The 24100-nt window shown below is 42.3% G+C and overlaps 1 protein-coding gene across 1 annotated transcript in view; it reads left to right on the top strand.

Moving 5' to 3' along the window:
- The window catches only part of LOC126457923 (zwei Ig domain protein zig-8-like), a 398061-nt gene that overhangs the window by 205183 nt on the left and 168778 nt on the right, over positions 1-24100 (top strand). The window contains exon 2 of the mRNA XM_050094621.1: positions 20637-20847. Coding sequence (XP_049950578.1) covers positions 20745-20847 — 103 coding nt within the window. The 5' untranslated portion in view covers positions 20637-20744. The remainder of the gene's footprint in view (positions 1-20636; positions 20848-24100) is intronic.

Raw genomic sequence — 24100 nt, 5'->3', positions numbered from 1 at the left:
GCTGTCAGTAACAATTTTATTCCATCACAATGTTCCTCAGTGGCGGATGTTCACCTCATCAAATGGTTTGAATACGAGAAACTTGAGGCAAATTCAGAACGTGCTGGATGGTGCATTCGTCTGGTATACTGAGTAACAGACTGTGTTGTTTAAAAGTAACAGTGTTATCATGCTCTTCAATAGAAAAGACTCACTGGCAACGGAGTGTGAGAACTGTACCATGCAAGTTTAACTGGCGATACTGAACGGATACACTGAAGCACGGCATGAATGTCCACAGTTTTGTTTGAATATTACGAAGAATTAACATTAGGTGAGGAATCAAGGAATACTCATACTTATTTGTCGCTACAGCAGAGTTTCCGAAGAAACGATTACATTAGATACAATCTTAACGGATCCATATAAGCAGTCATTTCTCCATCTTGAGCTTTGTAAAATGCTTTAATCCTTCTTGGAATTCTGTGGAAAAACAAGAATCATGGACACATTTCTACGCCAGTCAGTCACACTCTTTGATGCTATCCATCTGAGTTAATCCATTGTGTGGACTGGATTAATGGGACAACGCTCTGCAAGATGAAACTGGTCCCAACCAAGTTCGAACGGACTGGTGTCAGCAGACACCACAGGCCATTGCTTTCGGTTGATTCCTGTCACCCGCGGGAAAGTGTTCCCCAAATGGACACAGTGTGCTCATAACTTAGCTTCCTGAAAGAGGAGGTTATCGCAGAAATTGTGTCTTTAGGGCTGCACTACAGGTCTTAGGATCCTTTCCCGATACTGCACTGCTCTCAGGTTACCATAGACAGCAGTGTAGATCCAGATCTTCTGCGAAGAGCTTCTGTGAAGTTTGAAAAATAGGAGAGTAGGTACTGTGGTAGACATACGCCGAACGTAGGGTTCCTGTGAGAAATCGGCTAAATCTTACGCAGTTTCACCGTGAAATTCTGGCGGTATGTAGACCAACTGCAACGGCACGTCCAACCGTAGTGGAATGGTGCGTCAGTTTCATAAAGGACGCAAAGAAGTTGGTTACGCTCATAGGGAACGAAGGCCATCGATATCCCCTTCAGACGAGAATGTCTAGGCAATCGGCGGATTAATTGGCAGTAATCGCAAACAGCGTCTCTCGAATGGCAGCAGGTAGCTGTCGTCGAAGAACAGAAATTTTGTTTGAGAGTTCTGATCGTTTTGTACATAGGCATGATGACTATGTGGAAAAGTAATGTCATTTCACTGTGTGCTTTATAGCGCAGCATTCCCTACAAGCTAGTTGGCCTGCCATAATAATGTGTAAATCACTTTTCAAATTCACCTCGCAGCTAGACCAACAGTGAAGAGAACCCGCCGCCCTTGATCCAGACTCAAATTCAGATGTTCTCTTGCTCACCTGATTCGCACACAAATGTGCTCTGGGTTTTGTACCTTCGAGGTCAAATTGATCACGTGGAAACAGGCATAGTCTTTCCTGTTATTCAAAATGGGCATCCGTTTACCTGTTGCTGTTGTTGTGGTCTTCAGTCCAGAGACTGGTTTGATGCAGCTCTCCATGCTACTCTATCCTGTGCAAGCTTCTTCATCTCCCAGACCTACTGCAACCTACATTCTTTTGAATCTGTTTAGTGTATTCATCTCTTGGTCTCCCTCTACGATTTTTACCCTCCGCACTGCCCCCCCCCCCCCAATACTAAATTGGTGATCGTTGATGCCTCAGAACATGTCCTACCAATCGATGCCATCGTCTAGTCAAGTTGTGCCACTAATTTGTCTTCTCCCCAATTCTATTCAGTACCTCCTCATTAGCTATGTGATCTACCCATCAAATCTTCAGCATCCTTCTGTAGCAACATATTTCGAAAGCTTCTATTCTCTTCTTCTCTAAACTATTTATCATCCACGTTTCACTTCCATACAAATACTTTCAGAAAAGACTTCCTGACACTTAAATCTATACTCGATGTTAACAAATTTCTCTTCTTCACAAACGCTTTCCTTGCCATCGCCGGTCTTCATTTTACATCATCTCTACTTCAACCATCGTTAGTTATTTTGCTCCTCAAATAGCAAAATTCATTTACTACTTTAAGAGACTCGTTTCCTAATTTAATACCCTCAGCATCACCCGATTTAATTCGACTACATTCCATTATCCTCGTTTTGCTTTTGATGATTTTCATCTTATATCCTCCTTTCAAGACACTGTCCATTCCGTTCAGCTGCTCTTCCAGGTCCTTTGGTGTCTCTGACAGAATTACAATGTCATCGGCGAACCTCAATGTTTTTATTTCTTCTCCATGGATTTTAATTCCTACTCCGAATTTTTCTTTTGTTTCCTTTACTGTTTGCTCAATGTACAGATTGAATAACATCAGGCATAGGCTACAACCCTGTCTCACTCCCTTCCCAACCACTGCTTCCCTTTCATGCCCCTCGACTCTTATAACTGCCACCTGCTTTCCGTACAAATTGTAAATTGCCCTTCGCTCCCTGTATTTTACCCCTGCCACCTTCAGAATTTGAAAGAGAGTATTCCAGTCAACACTGTCAAAAGCTTTCTCTAAGTCTACAAATGCTAGAAACATAGGTTTGTCTTTCCTTAACCTATTTTATAAAATGAGTCGTAGGGTCAGTATTGCCTAACGTGTTCAACATTCCTACGGAAACCAAACTGATCTTCCCCGAGGTCGGCTTCTACCAGTTTTTCCATTCGTCTGTAAAGAATTCTTGTTAGTATTTTGCAACTGTAGCTTATTAAACTGATAGTTCGGTAATTTTCGCATCTGTCAACCCCTGCTTTCCTTGGGATTGGAATTATTATACTCTTCTTGAAGTCTGACGGTATTTCGCCTGTCTCATACATCTTCCTCACTAGATTGTAGAGTTTTGTCAGGACTGGCTCTCTCAAGGCCGTCAGTAGTTCTAATGGAATGTTGTCTACTCCCGGGGCCTTGTTTCGACTTAGGTCTCTCAGTGCTCTGTCAAACTCTTCACGCAGTATCTTATCTCCCATTTCATCTTCATCTACATCCTCTTCCATTTCCATAATATTGTCCTCAAGATCATCGCCCTTGTATAGACCGTCTATATACTCCTTCCACCTTTCTGCTTTCCCTTCTTTGCTTAGAACTGGGTTTCCATCTGAGCTCTTGATATTCGTGAGCTGTAATTTGATTGAACCGTTCGTCAGTTGGAATTATTGCTCCGGGCGTCCTCAGGAGGAGTATATCTGCAGCATTTTGTGACTCACGACTGTAACTAAATTTGTGTACCGCAATTTGGCCTATAACTTCACATATTTACATCCCTTTCTCTTGTGAAGTGACAATGAAAGGGCTATCTTTCCTGGAAAAGACCCTTCCAGGTTTGTAGCACAATCAGTCTACTTCTTCCATTTTGTTTGATTCAGCTAATGACATTGAGAGTGAGCCGAAGTAGTGTGAAGACTTCAGCACGCGATTCCCGTTCATCGTAAATATCGTAAATAACATTTTCGAAATATGTGTGAACAGCTTACAAGATATGGGCCATTTAATTTTACAAATAACATGAAATTCATTCAGGGAAACAGAAATTAAGCCAGCCTGTGCGACAGAGTGAATGGCTGAGCGTTAGATTGGAGAATATGTATATGTTTTGTCCTAGACGTTCTTTCATTTTCGTCCTGCAGAGTTCCCTGCAATGCATTTAATTTTTCAAATATTCTGTTTCATACACCGATATTACGTATTGAACTGGAAACCGGCATCAGATATGTATGTGTATACTTTTCTGTTCTTTCTCTTTTTTTAGGCTTGGGAGTCCGCGTTGATTAAATTTAAATTAAATTCGTTTGTCTGCGGACAGACGTTTATCGATGGCAGGCTTTGACATGGCGCGTAACGTTCTGGTGAACCCACCTGGCGCGCGTTATCCAACCGACGCTGACAGCTCGGCTATTAATAGCCCCTGTTCCCGCCGGATGCCGGGGCCCACCGTGTTGTCACGTGATCAGTCGCGTGATGGTCGCATCCGCTCGGAAAAACTGTATTTTTCGAGCCATTTGGTACAGCTGTCGGACGCAAGCCTCATCCTGTGTTAAGCAACAGCGGCTACAAATAGTCGAAATTCGGCATAAAAATGTTTTCATCTAATTGTCATTTAGTTCATACAGTTTGCACTCAAACTACGAGGGCCACTCTGAAAGTAATGAGCAACATTTTTTAAAATGTTAATCTTTATCTTTTTAGTCAAATCACGTTTATCACCTTAATCTACGCAGTTTATTTCAAAGTCTAAATGTAATATAAAATTACATACGTTGTCGTGTTGGAAGACAGATCTGGAATCTGGAGAGAGCTGTTGAGATCGAATAAGAGTCTCTAACCCTTCTTTCCACTAAACTGTATTCTTCTAAAGTTTCGTCCCCAGCGCAGAAGACAGCTAGTCGGTCGTGGGATCTTCTTCGGCGGATGCTGCTATTCTGTCTTCTCAAACGGGGACCTGTGTTTGTGCTTTTTTTGTGGGATACCACTTGCCCAGGTCTGGCTCTTTATCTACAGAGGGCAAGATCTGCAGTACTGACAATGATGGTAGGCGACACCTCTTATTAATGTATCATGTTTGTTTATATTTCAGAATATCACTTTTTCCACTGTCTTCTACAACACTCGATATAGTTTTCTTAATAGTACGGTAACTTTTCTGACAGCTTCCGATACAGAATACGACACGTCCGTCCGAAATGCAGATACACCTCCGGCTCTGAAGAACACCCGAAGCAGAGTGACTAGCGCAGCCGAAGTACTTCGTCTCCCATGCTCTCCAAAGCGACCCAAAGGTGTCCGAAGCATTTCGGTTGTAATATCATGCGGCTTATGTTTCTCAAATCTAGTGAAATTTAACAAGCAGAAAACGGTAGACCCACAGGGATCCATGAGAGACTGTCATACTAAAAACTGGGTTAAATACAATGAAAAGCATATAAATAGTTAATAAGAGAAATAAGCGTTTTGGCGCTTAACACCTGAGTGTTCTGGCCAATCAGAAGCAAGTTCAGTACAATTGGCGGACTCTCCCTTGGGTCTGGTACATACTCTACCATCTGTCGCTTGTACCTCACTCCACTTTTGTACCATATGCTACTTCACTTGAATCAAGCTGCATCAAGGCGAGCTCCTAAGAAGACAAAATACTGGCGGCCACAACCAGGAATATCACAGTACCCTTACCACAGAGCTCCGCTCCAGCATCTCGAAGGCATTGACGCACTACTTGCCGGGTATCCTCCACCATCTTGTAAAGCGTTAGCCTTGCGTCTGTCCCTTACCAGAAGCTAAACGATGGTAATCGGAGGGCACCAAGTCGGTACCAAGGGGAAATGTGAAAGAGCGTCCCACCCAAAAGGCCTGATCTTTTCCATAAGAAACGAGAATAGAAAGGACGCTTGTTATCATGTTCCAGATGCTTTTGAAAAGGGTGTTTATCGCGCAACGCACGACGTAGATTAGAAAGTGTTTCAATACAGCGGGCAGCTTTTACCGTTTGTCCACGTGTAGTCAGAATGCCACACGGCGGCGCCCCGGGAGACAGCGCCCGTTAGTTTCGTGGCAAATGGCACTGTCTCTGCTTACTTCTTCGATGAACAATCTAAGTGGTTTGGCGCTTTGCTTGTTGCTCGTAATGATGGAACCATCTTTGATCGGCTGCCACAATAGAGACTACTCATAAAGAAATTGTCTCCATCATTTTGAAATCTCTGAAGAAGATTTTGGATAATGGTTCTTCTCTGAAGACTGTGCTCTTCGGTCAATAAACGTGATCCCAAAGGGCACATACATGTCGATAACCTATGTTTTCAGGTATTTCTGCACTGCACTGTGTCCCTCTGCAAGTTCTGCAGCGGTTTCTCTCACTGTGATGCGCCTGTCTTTTCTAGTGAGCTCATCCACTCTTTCTTTGTTTCTTTCCGTGGAGGCAGTCTACGGCGACCGTTACGAAGCTCATCTTGGATACTCTTTTTTCCATCTTTGAAATATTTCAACCGCCACCAAACACTGTTAGTCCCCATACCAACATCTCATTAGGAACATTCAAGTCTGGGGTGAATTTCAGCAACATTGCCTCTTTAGCAAGGAATTCAATGACATCACTCTGTCGCAACGAAACATTGATGTCGACCATATTGGTAGTTCTGCCTGTGGACTCTTGATAGAGGCTAATGATATCAAAATATTGCAACATATGTTGCAATGTCTGTAAATTACAATACTGCTGCCGTTTTTGTTTTAACGCTTCAAAGAATTTTAAAGTGGGTTGCTCATGACTTCCTCCCTCTCCCTCTCTCTCTCTCTCTTTCTCTCTCTCTCTCTCTGTGTGTGTGTGTGTGTGTGTGTGTGTGTGTTTGCTTTTTGTGTGTGTGTGCATTATGTTTGTAGAAGGAGGGGGGACAGATTTACGTCACCTAAGAACACAACTAAAAGTTGGTAGGCTATGGAACAGCTGAAGTTTCCTTGAGAGTGAAGTACCTGATTGTTAAAACAGTTTGAAAGATAGACATGACATCTATTGGCAGATGTATAGGGGGCGTTCATAGTATGGCCTGATACTAGGAAACAGGAAATACGTGTTACAATGGTTTTGTCATGGTGGTCCTATTACCAAATCAGGTTGGTCACCAGTTGAGACGACTACGGACAAAAACGGATTTGTTCAACGGCCATATGAGGAGAATAGTTAACGATAGTCCAGTTCAGTCTGGGATAAAGATGATTGTAAGATTTCGATAATCTACTTTACTGATACTGTTCCATCAGTGGCTGAACAGTACTGATTTCGTTGTCTTGTCACCGTTTCGGGTGACATTATTCTGATAGTTTGTACTATAAAACGAGTTTTGTCGAGCCATAAGTGTTTCGCCTTTATGTTTTGGAAGACATCATCAGTGTCAAGGTTAGTAGATACTGCTCTATGTGTATTCTTATTCTTATTCTGATTTTAGGATTGTTCTTCTACTTTCTGTCATTCATTGCTGAAATTATGAACAGTCGTTTACTTCTTATTATGTTTTGAATTCACAAGCGAAACGTATACGGCAAGATAGAGCTCGTTTTATTCAGTTGCATACATACGGAGCTAACGTGAAAATCAGAAACACACTAACATGCTTGTGTTTCGTCGCAGGACTGTTGCATAAGAAATATATATCTAGACTTGTTGATGCCTGCTATCTCTTACTCTACACATCAAACCATAGCCACCATTGTTGAAATCATTAGCTATATTCCGTCACCCTTAAGAAGCTATCAATATAATACATCAACAGAACATTTTGAACCATGTGATTCTTACATCATGCCACCCAATAATGACTTCTTAAAATATTTCGTAGTGTTTCGTACCCATCTGAATAATTCTACGTTACTCATAGTCGAAATACTCAGTTAATATTGTTTTCTTAGCTAGGGGTGTACCTCATATGCGACTGCTCGTGCAGATGGTTGTTGTCTTGCAAACGTCCCCACTGACTTAGGGATCGAGACGTGGCTGCACGATCCGTTACAGCCGTGCGGATAAGGTGCCTGTCATCTCGACTGCTAGTGATACGAGGCCGTTGGGATCCAGCACGGCGTTCCGTATTACCCTCCTGAACCCACCGATTCCATATTCTGCTAACAGTCATTAGATCTCGACCAACAAGAGCAGCAATGTCGCGATACGATAAACCGCAATCGCGATGGCCTACTATCCGACCTTTATCAAAGTCGGAAACGTGATGGTACGCATTTCTCGTCCTTACACGAGGCATCGCAACAGCGTTTCACCAGGCAACGCCGGTCAACTGCTGTTTGTGTATGTGACATCGGTTGGAAACATTCCTCATGTCAGCACGTTGTAGGTGTCGGGCACCAGCGCCAACCTTGTCTGCATGCTCTGAAAATCTAATCTTTTGTATATCACAGCATCTTCTTCCAGTCGGTTAAATTTCGCGTCTGTAACACGTCATCTTCGTGGTGTAGCAATTTTAATGGCCAGTAGTGTATATATTATGAACTGGTTTGTCACCGTGTTTTATTTTCGAATGATCTTTGATGCACTGATTTCTTATCAGTTCTCTTTATCAGGGCACTTGAAAATGTCCTGAATTCCCATTTAAGCATCCCTTAAATCGAGCAGAAAAAGCGGACCTTTAAAGTGGAAGTGGAAATTTACTTGTGGTTAAACGCGACACAAAGAACTTGTCAGACTGGAGACGCTGCATTACATTCCATGACAGTGAACAGCATGAAAAGAAGAAAATGGTTTTCTTTATGAAAAAAAGATGATCAGGCGGGAGTAAAGAGGAAGACTGACGTATGTTTAAAAATAACTTACGTTAGAGGACGAATATTCACTTCGAAATTAATTAAGGTTGGATGATCAATTTCTGCAGGACCTAGTACAACAGTATTGACACTGTAATTGGATAAGCAATTACTTTTCCTGCGAAGTTATCAGCTACTCTAAAGTTGATGCTAATGACGGAGTCTGTCAAAAAGCTAAGCCTTTGGTCTTTAAAAATTCACACTATCAGCACTACGTCTCATCGGGTCTCGACGACATGTTTCTTTAGCATTAGAGTAAGGCAGATTCTTAATTTTCTTTGTAGTGGCCTCCGCTGTTGTCTTCATTCTACGCTCGTTTTTGATAAATTTCACTTTGGAAGTCAACAGGATGTGCCTCAGTTGTATAGTAAAGTAAACGCGTTCCTTGCGCTACGTTGCCATATTCTACACTCCTGGAAATTGAAATAAGAACACCGTGAATTCATTGTCTCAGGAAGGGGAAACTTTATTGACACATTCCTGGGGTCAGATACATCACATGATCACACTAACCACAGGCACGTAGACACAGGCAACAGAGCATGCACAATGTCGGCACTAGTACAGTGTATATCCACCTTTCGCAGCAATGCAGGCTGCTATTCTCCCATGGAGACGATCGTAGAGATGCTGGATGTAGTCCTGTGGAACGGCTTGCCATGCCATTTCCACCTGGCGCCTCAGTTGCACCAGCGTTCGTACTGGACGTGCAGACCGCGTGAGACGACGCTTCATCCAGTCCCAAACATGCTCAATGGGGGACAGATCCGGAGATCTTGCTGGCCAGAGTAGTTGACTTACACCTTCTAGAGCACGTTGGGTGGCACGGGATACATGCGGACGTGCATTGTCCTGTTGGAACAGCAAGTTCCCTTGCCGCTCTAGGATTGGTAGAACGATGGGTTCGATGACGGTTTGGATGTACCGTGCACTATTCAGTGTCCCCTCGACGATCACCAGTGGTGTACGGCCAGTGTAGGAGATCGCTCCCCACACCATGATGCCGGGTGTTGGCCCTGTGTGCCTCGGTCGTATGCAGTCCTGATTGTGGCGCTCACCTGCACGGCGCCATACACGCATACGACCATCATTGGCACCAAGGCAGAAGCGACTCTCATCGCTGAAGACGACACGTCTCCATTCGTCCCTCCATTCACGCCTGTCGCGACACCACTGGAGGCGGGCTGCACGATGTTGGGGCGTGAGCGGAAGACGGCCTAACGGTGTGCGGGACCATAGCCCAGCTTCATGGAGACGGTTGCGAATGGTCCTCGCCGATACCCCAGGAGCAACAGTGTCCCTAATTTGCTGGGAAGTGGCGATGCGGTCCCCTACGGCACTGCGTAGGATCCTACGGTCTTGGCGTGCATCCGTGCGTCGCTGCGGTCCGGTTCCAGGTCGACGGGCACGTGCACCTTCCGCCGACCACTGGCGAGAACATCGATGTACTGTGGAGACCTCACGCCCCACGTGTTGAGCAATTCGGCGGTACGTCCACCCGGCCTCCCGCATGCCCACTATACGCCCTCGCTCAAAGTCCGTCAACTGCACATACGGTTCACGTCCACGCTGTCGCGGCATGCTACCAATGTTAAAGACTGCGATGGAGCTCCGTATGCCACGGCAAACTGGCTGACACTGACGGCGGCGGTGCACATATGCTGCGCAGCTAGCGCCATTCGACGGCCAACACCGCGGTTCCTGGTGTGTCCGCTGTGCCATGCGTGTGATCATTGCTTGTACAGCCCTCTCGCAGTGTCCGGAGCAAGTATGGTGGGTCTGACACACCGGTGTCAATGTGTTCTTTTTTCCATATCCAGGAGTGTATCTAGTTTTTTTTTCATTATCACAATGTCAGTACGCTGTGGGGGCTCTGAATTGCACAGCTGCTGTCGGTTTCGCCGCTTGTTTGCACACATGGTGCGAACGCTCCGGCTTCCACTGATAACATTCGGGTAACATCGTATGCGGTTTCACGGTTCCGTACAAAATGCAGCTGTGACGTGGGGATATCAACTTTAGGTAGTCTGAGAACTCCGTGGGCTCTTGTTGTGCGTTAAAAGGAACTTTTAAGTTGACACTAAGGCAGAAAATCTACAAGAGTACAAACAGTGCTGTGACAGGTGGAATACAATCGCTTAAAAACATCTGTCGCAACTCTTGACCCCTTTTAAATGAAAAGTATTTTAAATAAGTCTCCAGGGGTGGATGTCACACGGCAACTGGAGAAATGAGCTGAAGAAACGGTGTACACTATGAACGCATTATTTGAAGTACCTTTCTTTAATAGACGTTATTTCATTTTCTACCTGTGCCTAATCGTCAAGTATAGCAAAACTGTGGCTAAGTAAGAAGGCAGACATAAGGAACTTAAATGTCATGCTGCACATCTGGAAAGAAAGAAGTTCATGGACTGTTTTTACCTGTACAGCAGCCTATGAGCTAATACTTGTGCTAGGACAGCCACGACGACTAATTTTGTGATGAATGAAGAAGTAGAACGAAAGACTTTCAGGTGAACATAGGAAAACATATCTGCGGTTACTCATGACCATTTGTGCAGAAGCTGTGGAAAGGATATATACCCAGGATTAATCGACAAAGTCTTGAAAGACGGTAAGGTCTCTAAAGCAAGCAGAAGAAAAGATGTTGCCTTAATGATTATGGCTTGGCTGTACTAGAGTTGCCCGTTGTAAATACAGTGATGTGCATAACTTAAGGACGACAATAACTTTCGCATGATGAGTCACTGCTAAGTAATGTAGATCATTGAATCTTAGACCATGCCTAGAAAGAACTGCTACTGTATAGGGCACAAAGTAACTGAAATAAATGCGTAGTGAGGCGAACAAAGATGACCCTCTTATTCAAGGACAATAAGGACATTTACGTCATTGCGTTTTATGATGATCGGCTGGGCATTAAAAAAGGCGGGACGTGGTTCTTGTGTTCCCATGCTGGCGACAAGGATGATATGGATTTCTTGTGCCAGGACGTTCTATTGCTCCATCACAGCGGTTGACAACTGCGTGCTCAATGAGATTTAACTCGAGGGAACGGGCAGGCCAGCCCGTTCGCAGAATATCTTCTCGTTCCAAAACTTACCTCAGCTGCGCAGTTCGACGCGGCCGCGAATTGAAATCGACGAAAATGAAGTCTGGGCGGAATGCAGCCCTGAAAAGACACACGTGATGACCGAGTTCAGGGTCACGGCAACGTTGACTAGTGAGAATGCCTCGTTCGAAGATTTACAGGTCAATATGCCCTAATAACATTATGCCTCCCACACTGTAATACCTGGATCACAAAAACGATCATGTTCGACAGTATTTCTGGGCGCATTACGTGTTCCCATTTCTCGCCATAAGAGAATTCATAATGCACCTAGTGACATTGTCGAACATAATAGTTTTGATGGTTCAGTTGTTATGGTGTGGTGAGGGGTAATGTAGGACTGGTTTACTGACTTCCAAATCCTTGCACACGGAACACTTACCGGTCAATGTTATTGTTACATTGGACTTCTTAACCCTTGTGTGTCTTTTCAGTGGCGTATTCCGCTATGCACTAATTTTTATGGATGACAATACGAGGCCACCTAGAATTACGTAGTTGGCGGAGCTCTTGAAAGGATAGGGTATTCGACAAATGGACTGACTTGCCTGTTCCCTCGACTTAAATTCTATCCTTCAAGTGAGAGATGCGTTTGGGAGATGTGTTACAGCACCTCCATATGCAGCAACGACTGTCCAGCAGTTTTCAACGGCAGTGGTTGAAGAATGGAATGCCCTACGACAAGAAATCGTTATCAACCTTGTGGCTAGTATGGGAACACGTTGCAGAGCATGAATTACGCAGAGTACTTAAAACACGCAAGTGTTGTGCCTGTATTTAAAAAAAAAGGTAATGCGTAGGATATATAAAATTACTGCCCCGTTTCTCTGCTGCCACCTTTCTCAAAACTAATAGAATTAATTTTGAAAGATAGTTTAATGAATTACCTGAATAAGTACAACCTTTTATGTGAATCATAGTTTGGTGTCCAAAGTGACACGATCAGGGAATAAGCCGCAATAGAATACACATGAGTGGCACTGGCCGCTCTTGACAAAGATGAGTGTCCGGGATATTTTTAGATCTTTCTAAGGCTTTTGATACTGTTGACCATTAGATTCTGCTAAATAAGCTAGAAACATTAGGAATGAGATGGATAGTTAACAACTAATTATGATCATACCTAGCAGATATGGAACGAAGAGTAGAGATAACGCATATCTCAAGTAATATAAATTTTTAGTAAAACACGTATCAGAGCCAAGATACGTTAATATTGAAGTTCCTCGGTGTAGCATTTTAGGACCAATGCTGTGCCTGATATACATGAATGGATTTACGACTTGTGCGTTTCTGATAGACTTCAGTGCTTTTCCATTAGTGTTAGTCACAGGGAAAAATTCTCTTTGCTGATGACAGCAACATTATAGACAATGGGATAACAAAAACCCTCCTAAAGCGAATGAAACTTTCAATGAAGATTACAATTGATCAATAAACAATGAAATGAAATTGGTCACAAAAAAAAGATGCCGAGAATTTCAGTTTGAAGAGGGAAAATGACACTATGAAGGTAAATGTAGGTAGCATCTCCGTAGACAACGTAACAAATGAATAATTTCTAGGTATGAATATTGTATCTCAGTTGAAGTGGTGTTAACACACTAAGATATTTGAAAATAGAATGTTATCGGCATATTACTCCTTTAGTGCTCTGTTATCAGTGTGTAATGGCTGGTGACTTTCAGTCAAGTACTAGTCATATGTACACTGAGTTCTTAGCTAAGGCATTCCTTTCTGGGGATCAAATGCACAGTATATGAATGCAAGTTTCACCCTGCACAGTAGGGTCATAAGGGTTGGGTTGTTTTGGGGGAAGAGACCAACCAGTGAGGTCATCGGTCTGAGGGCCATAAGAATAAGAACCGAATATAGTAGTCGAGCTCGTTGTAAAGACCTGTTCAGAACATTGTGAATTTTAACTGCATCATATGAATACTTTTGCCAGACAGTTGTGCACATCAAATATAACGTTGGTAATCGCTGGAAGAACAGTTTAGTCCATGACCATGAACAACGTCTAGAATGAACTCACGTTAAACAAGAAAGAATGAACATAAAATTCAAAACAAAATTTCCTACACAGCAGTAAAACTGTACAATAAATTACAAAAGATGAGTAAAGAAATTGCTAAAACAAACTTATTTGAAAGGTTAGTTAGAAAGTTCCTGTTAACCTATACACTGTATACATTGAATGATTGCTTAAAAAACAAAGAGTAGGGAGGTGGTAAAAGTGCAACACAAATACCAATAACGATAGTAAACCTACATACCACACAACAATTCATTTTCCTTCAATCTTGATTTTCCTTCTTTCACAATCGATTTTCCTTCTTTCACACTCGGTTCTCCTTGTTTCACACTCAATTTTCCTTCTTTCCCCAAAGCTATGCAATGTATGATAATACCACCTTATCCTATTTCTGAGCTCAACATCTTACTCGTCATAGAGGGATGCTGACTCAGTTTTCCAGGCTAGAAAATGGAAAGTGAAGGTGCACAAACTGGTCCTGGTAGCAGCTAATATACTGCGTGTAGCGTTACGAAACAATGTATAGGTGTCTCTGCGTGTTCCTGTTTGTGTTTGTGTATAGTGTGTGAAATGACTGGTAGTGGTAAATAAATAAACATTGTTTCATCTGGATTTTATTATTATTAAATAACTTATTTGTGCAACAGTATTGTACCTTAGGACTCTGTTCTATTCTGGAGAGTGGAGGCTCCAATCTGTATAAACCCGTCCTAGTTAAGGTTTCCCGTGGTTCCCTAAATTATTGCAGGCGAGTGCTGGCATGGTTTCTACTATAAGCCCACGATCCTCTATCTGTTCCATGCTTGTCATTCTAGACCTGTAACTCTATTAATGACAATACATCTCCAGTATCCTTCTAAGACTGCTACTAGGACTACTACAACTATTACCATTACTAATCATGATCGTCCATTTTTCCATTTTTTTTTTTTTTTTTTTTGGCTTAGGACTGACATTAAAATATCACTTTCAGCATAGGGAATGCCAAGTTTTATACTTACAAGTAATAAAAGTACACCCTTTGTGCAGTTTAGAATCATGTGCACTATCTAATAGAAATGTCCATAGACTCGTATGTAACACGGAATTGACCTCTAGATGCCACCAGAGGAGACCCAGCAGTACAAAAAAAAAGAGGGGAATATTATGTTGTCAGTGGAGAAGCAGTAACAGCATAATGGGTCGGCGAGGAGACCTCAATGACTTCGAGCGTGAACTAGTCACTGGACGTCAACTGAGTAATAAAACCGTCAGGGACATTTAAATCCTTCTAAGACAAACCAAGTCGACTGTTGGGGTGTGACTGAGCAAGATGTGCGAAGGAACATCTACAGCTAAACCAAGGCCATACAGTCCTCATAGACCAACGGACAGGGACCGTATAGCATTGCAGAATGTATTTGTAAAAGGTTGCATGAAATCAGCGGAACCAGTCACTCGTTGATCCAAAGTGCTACTAGCAGCACAGTTAGCACTATCAATGTGTGTTAAGGGTTAAAAATAATGGGGCACAGTGGTAGAGCAGATCCTCATGAGGTGGTTTAAAGAGAGACGCCACTACACAGTGGATACCTGCCTCGGCGAATGGGAGCTGGTTCCCCTCATTCCGCCTCAGTTACCTATGTCTGTGATTGCTGCACAAACACCGTATCCACGTACGGGTACACCATAATTACTCTAGCACGGAAACATTTGGGGTTACACTCACGTGGTATGAGACTTCCCAGGGGGCTCCACTGGGGGCCGAACCGCACAATAACCATGGGTCCGGTGTGGGGCAGCGGTGGGGTGAGTGGACTGCTGTAGCCTGTTGTGGGGTTGTGAACCACATAGGGCTACGGCAGACGCGAAGCCTCTACGTCGTTTCTAGGTCCCCGGTTCAGTACACACAGATACACACATACACACTGTAAGGTGTCAGGCAAATCCAACACCTTCCATGAAAACCCTGACATGATAAGCAAATCCAGTAGTATGTCACATAGCGCCGAATAAATCGTGACATGAAATTAACCAAAGTAATACGAGTAACGAGTGAGCAAATGGAATACCACAGACTAACACAAGAATGCCTAAATGCATGTCATACCTTCACACCATGAGACAGACGCAGTTCCGAGGAGAGAAACGAGAACAGAAGCCGAGAGCAGAACCGTGTTAAGCGAGAAGGCCCTACGATAAGGGACGAACACCCACGTCGCCAGCTAACCGCTACGACCACACCACCTGCAAGTTTTAGCGTGAGACTTTTTCGCGTCTCTGTTCCGTTAGGACCATCCCCCAGCCCATGTTAAAAGCTAGAGCCATCCAGAAGAACAGTATAGATCTTACGATGACACAAAAAGGGCCACACCACCCGCAAGTTTTAGCGTGAGACTTTTTCGCGTCTCTGTTACATCAGGACCACCCTGCAGCTCATGTTAAAAGATAGAGCCCCCCAGAAGAAAAGTATAGATCTTACGATAATTCTAAAAGGACCACACCGGCTGCAAGTTTGAGCGTGAGACTTTTTCGCGTCTTTGTTACGTTGCAAACTTTGAAAACATTGCCCAACCACGAAAAGTATAACGTTTCTCATTGTATAGACAGAATTTTTGTAGGCGGGGCTTAAGGTTAACATTGAGACCCTGATTGGTCAGATGAAAACACAGACAGATAGTTTTTTTAAACCAACTTCGGTAAATTGTAGTAAGGAGAAGTTAGGAGATTGATTGCGAGATGGCGAGGTGAGCGGAGCTGTGCTGTCCGCCGCCCCCTGACGAACACCAACAAGGTAATGAACGAACGCCACATAACAGCGCATAAAGCTTCACTCAGAACTGCAGAAGTCTCATCTGTTACATCCCCTTTTTGCGTAATACTAGTGTCGATCGTCAATTAAAGCCCATGGTGTTCACATTTGCCACTTGAAGTAAAAATCTGAAACTCGATGATTTTTCTGTTATATAGTTATTGAGAAGCCACATCAGCCACTGTAATTTACAACAAGTTAGATAAGTAATTAAAGATAATTGAGGGTCACTGTAGACCATTTTGATAGTTTTCACTCTTGTGAAACTTTATTTAAACTTAGATTATAGATGTGATATGGCATAGGTTATCCTTCGATCCATTGTAGAACTTGGAAACCCATTCAGAGAATATTCGTTCACATTTTTGTTGAACGCAGTTGGTTTTTACCATCCTCTATTAAAACATTTCCTTTTATCAATAGTGCAACTTATAAACGATGTTTTGTGAGTAGAATAAAATTTCCAATGGTAAACTTAAGTGCTTTTTCGACGTTATTTTACCAGCTAACTAAAAATAGGAAATCCTTGAACCCCTTCCACTAAATTTAGTTAGTATTAAGATTCCTTTGCAGGGAGTGCAGTGGAGCTGACGCTGAAATCATTAAGTATTTGGTTATATCATCGCTAGTCTCACTGAACTCTTCTGAATTCTACATGTCATGTGTGGTCTGATGTCTCCTTACCAGCAACAGGTCCCAGGTTCAAACTAGTCAATTCCCTAAAAAACACGCTCAGAGCGTCGTTACGGAAAGTGGTAGGGAGACACGATATAGAACAAACAGACACCACGCAGAATGTTTAGAACACACACACACACACACACACACACACACACACACACACACATAGAGGATAACAGGAGACTAACAATTTAGAGTGACGAACCACATTATATAGCATAGCTACCATAACGCCACCTGTCTACTAACCTTTTATAATGAATGCTCAGCCGGCATCTGGTGGCCGAGCGGTTCTAGGTGCTTCAGTCTGGAACCGCGCGACCGCTACGGTCACAGGTTCGAATCCTGCCTTGGGCATGGATGTGTGTGATGTTCCTAGGTTAGTTAGGTTTAAGTAGTTCTAAGTTCTAGGGGACTGATGACCTGAGATGTTAAGTCCCATAGTGCTCAGAGCCAGCCAGCCAGTGAATGCTCATAGCGAGAAGGGTTGGTGCAAACCTCTGAAGCAAGTAGGCAACCATTCCATGGAGAAGCACTCGTGCTTCCTACAATCAACTTACAGAGTTTGAAATGGGTAGATTGCGGGCTTCCGAATGACGGCGTGGTTCTTTGGAGTAATTCCCACACAAGCCTGACGTGCTGCGTTAGTTGTGCAACGATGGCAATATCACTCACATTCCCATAAACGAGTTTCTGGACGTCCACGCACCACAGACGCCAGCCAGGATCGTCATATTGTAAGGGCGGCAGTAGCAGATTGTACAGCTACTGTAGGGCAGATAAGAGGGCTTGGGAGCCCAGACGCGTCAGTACGAACTATTGCGAACTAGTTATTAAGGGGCTCCGGAATGCCCTACACTTGCAATGTTGAAGTAACGCTTATAAATTACATCTTTCCTCACAAAGTATTTGAGGTAGGAAGTTGAACTTTTTACAGATTATTTATTGGAATATGGGCTACAACTTAACACAGGGATGTTACAAAATTTTAGTTCAGTTATTAAAGATGATTTTTTTTCAATTGTAATGAAAATTCACAACCTTTTTTTCTGAAATTTTTTATTTATATATTCAAAAATATACAGTTTTTTGGAATAAGGCTGTGTTAAATTATGCAGAAGGTACTGTGTAACATTTACTGAAAGTTTGAAACAAATATGTTTGGAAGATCCTTAGAAAACATGTAATTAATATGAGAAAATAAAAGTTTTGGGAATCGAGCGACAAAGATTGGATTAACTTTTTAGTGCATTCCAGGTCCATAGGATGGATTATCTTCATCCTCTGCAAACTCCTCCTCCAGCTTCCTCTTGTTCCTCCTCCTGTTTACTCTTGCTTGTATTTCTAGACTCTTTACAGCCCTGCCTGCAGCCCGAAGGCGTTCCTTGTCTAAGGCAAGCATCGCTCCTTGTTGTGTTCGTAGATTTTGCTATCATTTTCTTCAGTTGCAATTACTGCAACACTGTTCCAAAAGGTGGTCATGTATGAACACTTATCACATTTCAGTTGTATTTCACTAGCAAGTCCTACGTGCTTTATTATGGAGAGTTCCAGACTAACTTCACTACAATGAATACATCTTACACAGTTTGAAAAAATTCCTTTGAGAACCGACATATCAAATATTTCATTCACATCCGATTCGCCCATAAAACATTCATAGTTTTCACTCATTGACCCAAGCTTCTTCTGTGAAGTATTTTCTTTCCCACTTTGACTGCTATGGGCAGGTGTACTTGAGAGGTTAGGTTCACTCACTTGGTTATCGTCTTTATTGTTTACAGTAATAACACATACCTTTGGCTTTCCAACATTTCTCCTTTTCTTAAAAGCTTTCAGAGGATTTCTAATAACTTTACTTTTACTCATTATTATACTTCAACAAAACAGAGACTCAAGAAACAGAATTAATTACGAATATTTTCGAGATAACGACAGAGTAAATAAACATGAAACAATCAACAATCACACCAGCGATAAATATTGAACCATCTCAGGTTAGCCACAACACATACTATATCTCACATCACTAAAATGTACCTGATGAACACGGACGTTAATAATAACACCATTTGACAGCAGTTTAACAGCGCCACAGTGGGTCACGCCCATGTAGAACACATTTCAAAAAAAATTTAAAAATAGTTGGAGTCTTCGGAATTGAATAAATTACATATCTATTAAAAGGTAAAAGTCTACAGATTCAGAAAACGCAACTTTTCATGATTTTGAGCCTTTCCGGAGCCCCTTAACGTTGGGGCTATGGGCACACATACCTCTGGCCCGTCTTCCACTCACGCCACGGTATCGCCGTGCACGGCTCGAGTGGTGCCGTCGGAAGATCACTTGGAAGATGGAGTGGCACGCCGTGGTCTTCAGCAATGAAAGCAGGTGGAGCCTGCACGCATTCGACTTCGTGAGCGCTGTCTCATAGACTGTATTGATCCAGATATACTGGCCGAACGCTAGGCCTTATGCTTTTGGGAGCGATAAGCTACAATTCTTGTTCATCTCCGGTGTTTCTGGAGCAGACACTAGCCAGCGCTTGGTACGTATAGAACGTTGATAGACCCGTTCTTTTGCCGTTATTTCAACAGGAAGGTGATGTTTTGTCTAAAAGGATAATACTCGCCCACACACTTCCCGTGAAACTCAATGTGCACTGCAAGATGTGTAGCAACTTCCTTGGCCCGAACGATGTCCTAAATTGTTTCCAGTCGAGCACGTCGGTACGAGAAGTGACTCATACGGCTCTTCTACCAACAACTTTTACAGAACTACGTGAATAGTTTGATCAGGCGCGGCATAACTTTTCCCTCGACAGTATTCTTCATCTGTACGATCGACTGGATGCAAGTGTCGTCGCCTGCGTTACTGCTCTTGGAGGCTTCACCACGTACTAATATTGGTGTTTTAGCATGGGTCGATATCCAGTACTTCTGTGATCTGTAAATGTTATCATTTTATGTACTAGGTGTTGTTGTAACAATAAACCTTGAGTTGATTGGAAATTTGTAAAAGAGTGTTCTCAAAATGGTTCAAATGGCTCTGAGCACTATGGGACTCAACTGCTGAGGTCATTAGTCCCCTAGAACTTAGAACAAGTTAAACCTAACTAACCTAAGGACATCACAAACATCCATGCCCGAGGCAGGATTCGAACCTGCGACCGTAGCGGTCTTGCGGTTCCAGACTGCAGCGCCTTCAACCGCACGGCCACTTCGGCCGGCAAAAGAGTGTTCTAATTTTTCCCGGGGTGTATTACAAGTCCTTGTAATCGCTGTCGGAGTTCTGTTAAACTTTAGTCCAATGTTCTGGTTTATTTTCCCGCAGCCGAAGGCAGATAATTTCCTCACTATGGCATTGGTTATAGGGAAATAGCTGATATTTCACAGTATTAACTCCCATAATCGCTGGCGAGAAGTGTGACAAACGTAAATACAAGAGCATTGCGTAGAAGCGCCATAATGAACTTCTGATAATGGTTTTTATCGATCGCTCATAGCATCCCATTTGCCTGCCTCGTGCGGTCGTCCTGTACGGTTATTACGCGCCCAGTAAACTTTAATTTTAGTGTTTATCAGACCATCAACCAAGATACAGTGTATTTCCTTATTGATAATAAGACGGTAACCTCTGTGATGAAAGATTACCTATTTCTGTCCACCGGCAGGTGTCTTGGGTGAGGCACCGCGACATCCACTTGCTGACGGTCGGCCGCTACACGTACACCAGCGACCAGCGCTTCGAGGCCGTGCACTCGCCGCATTCAGAGGACTGGATGTTGCGCATCCGGTACCCGCAGAAGAAGGACTCCGGCGTCTACGAGTGCCAGATCAGCACCACGCCGCCCATTGGCCACCAGGTCTACCTCAACATCGTGGGTGAGTCTCATTCACTCTAACACTTGCAGTCTTGCAGATACTCTTCAAACACTATCAGCTCAGATAAACAGGCTCTGCGGCATGACACCGAAATTAATGCTTGCCCATTACTATTGTGTATTGTGAGTTATTTACTTCCCGCTAAGTGCGTACCAGCCAATCCAGTGGTGTAATCTTCACTTTTCATGACAAACAAAATCCCAAATCTGATTATGAGGCAGCCGAATTCGCTTAATCTGCACCTTGTAATCAAGACTTTTATGGAAAGCAGTTACTTCTTATCAAAGATAAGTACAAGACGAATTTAGTAACTTTGTTAGCTACATTTCCATAAGCCTACAACATTTCTTATTTCTGCCACACTCTTTTAAAATTTCCATAAGCTTATAACCATAGCTTCCAAAATGGTTCAAATGGCTCTGAGCACTATGGGACTCAACTTCTGAGGTCATTAGTCCCCTAGAACTTAGAACTAGTTAAACCTAACTAACCTAAGGACACCACACACATCCATGCCCGAGGCAGGATTCGAACCTGCGACCGTAGCGGTCTTGCGGTTCCAGACTACAGCGCCTTTAACCGCACGGCCACTTCGGCCGGCCATAGCTTCCAGGTAGCTAGGGTTAACTATGGGGAAGATGTGTGTTTACTTTTTTTTAACCCCCAAGTCATGAGGTGACTTTTCTGTAATATATACTACGAGAGTGATCTCTCTGGACTCATATGTTTAGACGGACGTCTCTGAGACTTGAATGTTTAAACCGATATTTAAGAAACAAATCACTTGAAATTTTAATTTAAGTTAAATAAAATTTAATTTTACAATTATTTAACGTATAAAATTTAAAAACCGAGATCGTATTGAATACTATTTACTCCTGATGACTGGTTCAAACTCTTAATACTGTCATCTTCTGATATCCAAAGACCTTCTTCCTATACATCCCGTTCTGTAATGACTGTACCACACGTGCCTTGTTATTATTATACGTTCACTTCCATCACACATGAGTGATACAGTAATAGTGAAACATGATGTATAACAACAAGATCGATTATGACATTTGTAATTGTTGAAACCGGTCATCAGGAGTAAATATCATTGAATGTGATCTTGGCTATTAAATTTCTTCAAATCAATTAAAAATAGCTCCTTCCTGTCTAATTACGCGAAATTTACAACAATTAAGTGCTTCCTAAATGCTCTTCATTGATTTTATAGCACTCAATAAAGCCTGCAGTATTTTACTTTTTATAGCACATAATCACATACTTTTGACGATTGTTTTTAAAATTACGCATAAACTGATTGTTAGAGAACTGAATTTAAGAGTCTGAAAAAAATTATGGCTTCTCTGTAACAAATAATTTTTACGTAACACTAAATTACAGGAATCAAACTTACACATAAAACTGCACTCCATAGGTGCAAAAAGTAAGTCTGCAAAACCTACTTTCAGTGCAGGGATCTACATTTTTCTTGCTCACTGCTTTAACATATTTGATTTCAACTAATGTTTTAATCATTTTATTGGAGAAACAAGAACGTTCACTTCACATTTGTTCTGAAGTTCTCTCTCTGAATGATTCTCTTACTCGCCAGCAGAACTGTGGTCACTGGTATTAGGCCCTGTATTTTAAAATACTAAAACAACTAAATTTCCGACGTTTCGATTCGGCCCACTACCCAAAATAATTTTATCCAAAATGACACCGACTGTGGAAGCGTACGAACAAATTAATTTGTCGAAGCTGGTGAGGCAAAATGAAAAATATTTGCAACTGACGACTTAATTTTATTCTGAAAAAATATTTACTACAGTTGCTGAAAATTATAGTAATCAATAAAATAATTTTATTCAAATCTACAAATATAGGTTCGTCTTTCTATAGCCTATTTTCTATGATTAGTTGTACCGCCATTATTACTTACTTATAGGGCCAGTGATGCCCCGCGTGCTCCTACATCTCTTACAAACCTAAACTGATTTTCACTGATGTCGACTTCGACCAGTCTTTCCATTTTGATGCAAATAACTGGTTAATATTTGGCAGTCGTGACTTACTAAACTTATGGTTCTCAAATATTCACTCTTGTCTTTTTGAGAACTGGAATTATATTGAGGTATGGATGTATTTCCCCTGCTTTACATACCTGCTTTTCGCGGTATCATACTTCCTTCCCCATTTTTATTGGAATGGCGGTAATTAATCATGGAACAGGTTAGCTTGGTTGCAGGGATCCTTGAGCAGTAAGTCACTGACCCTTTTATTAAACATCTTAGCTTGCCAAACAAGCAAGATTTACTCTATGTGCCAGTGAAGCCGACCCGAGGGGAGAAATCGATACATACGTATGATTTACCTACTTTCTCTTCCTTTACCGTTATACTTCCCACGCCTGATTTCGGGCATACTGGCTATTTTCGGGCGACTAGTAAGTAGAGGTGGAAAACTTGGCGAGGCAGTATTCATTGAACACCCCTGTGTGTGAATAATTGAATACAGGAAGTACCGTTAATTCCTAAATCAGTTACGTGATACGTATAGTCTTCTGATGAAAGTTTTGTAGACATGGAAGTGTAATTCCAATTTTACATGCTTTGTTCGGTATTATATCTATCTAAGTTGACTTTGAAATGGTCATATAAGCGGAAATCGTTTGAGTATGTGATATTAAATTATGTGTAATAATTACAACCAAATAACACATAATTGGCCTTACTTAATTTCGAACACTCTGTGGAACCCAGTTCGAATAAATCGCTGACATGCTTTTTAAATCTCAGGTTTAACTACGTAGTACAAAACTGACGAAAACAGTTTTGGGAAGTGTAATACATATTAGAAGAAAATGAGAACAGGATGTCTGCAAGATGAATATGGTACTACGTGGGGAAGAGAAAGCAGAACTATCAGATATTCTGCACACGCTCCGCAAAGAACAATCTGAGGCCCGCTGATGTTTCTCTTATAGAGGGTGAAAAGTATTTAAACCGACAAACTCTGTGAGGTTGTAGGAGACATCGAAACAAATATTTTTCCCCAGTATCGTTTTTTCCTATGAGGAGTATTTAAACCGGTAGAGGAAGATTTCTCTGTCGGCAAATTAATTAAACCAACAAACACTTTTCCATTTTTTATGACCAAGAGACAACACATTAACACAACCCAATTTCAATTACAGTAGATTTTCAAAAATGCCTCCATTGACACGTAAACAAAGGTTACACCGTCGGATCATGTTCTGTGT

This window comes from Schistocerca serialis, chromosome 1 (assembly GCF_023864345.2).
Source record: "Schistocerca serialis cubense isolate TAMUIC-IGC-003099 chromosome 1, iqSchSeri2.2, whole genome shotgun sequence".
Taxonomy (NCBI): Eukaryota; Metazoa; Arthropoda; class Insecta; order Orthoptera; family Acrididae; genus Schistocerca; species Schistocerca serialis.
Note: the sequence above shows the minus strand (reverse complement) of the source record. Positions and strands in the feature narration are given on the sequence as shown.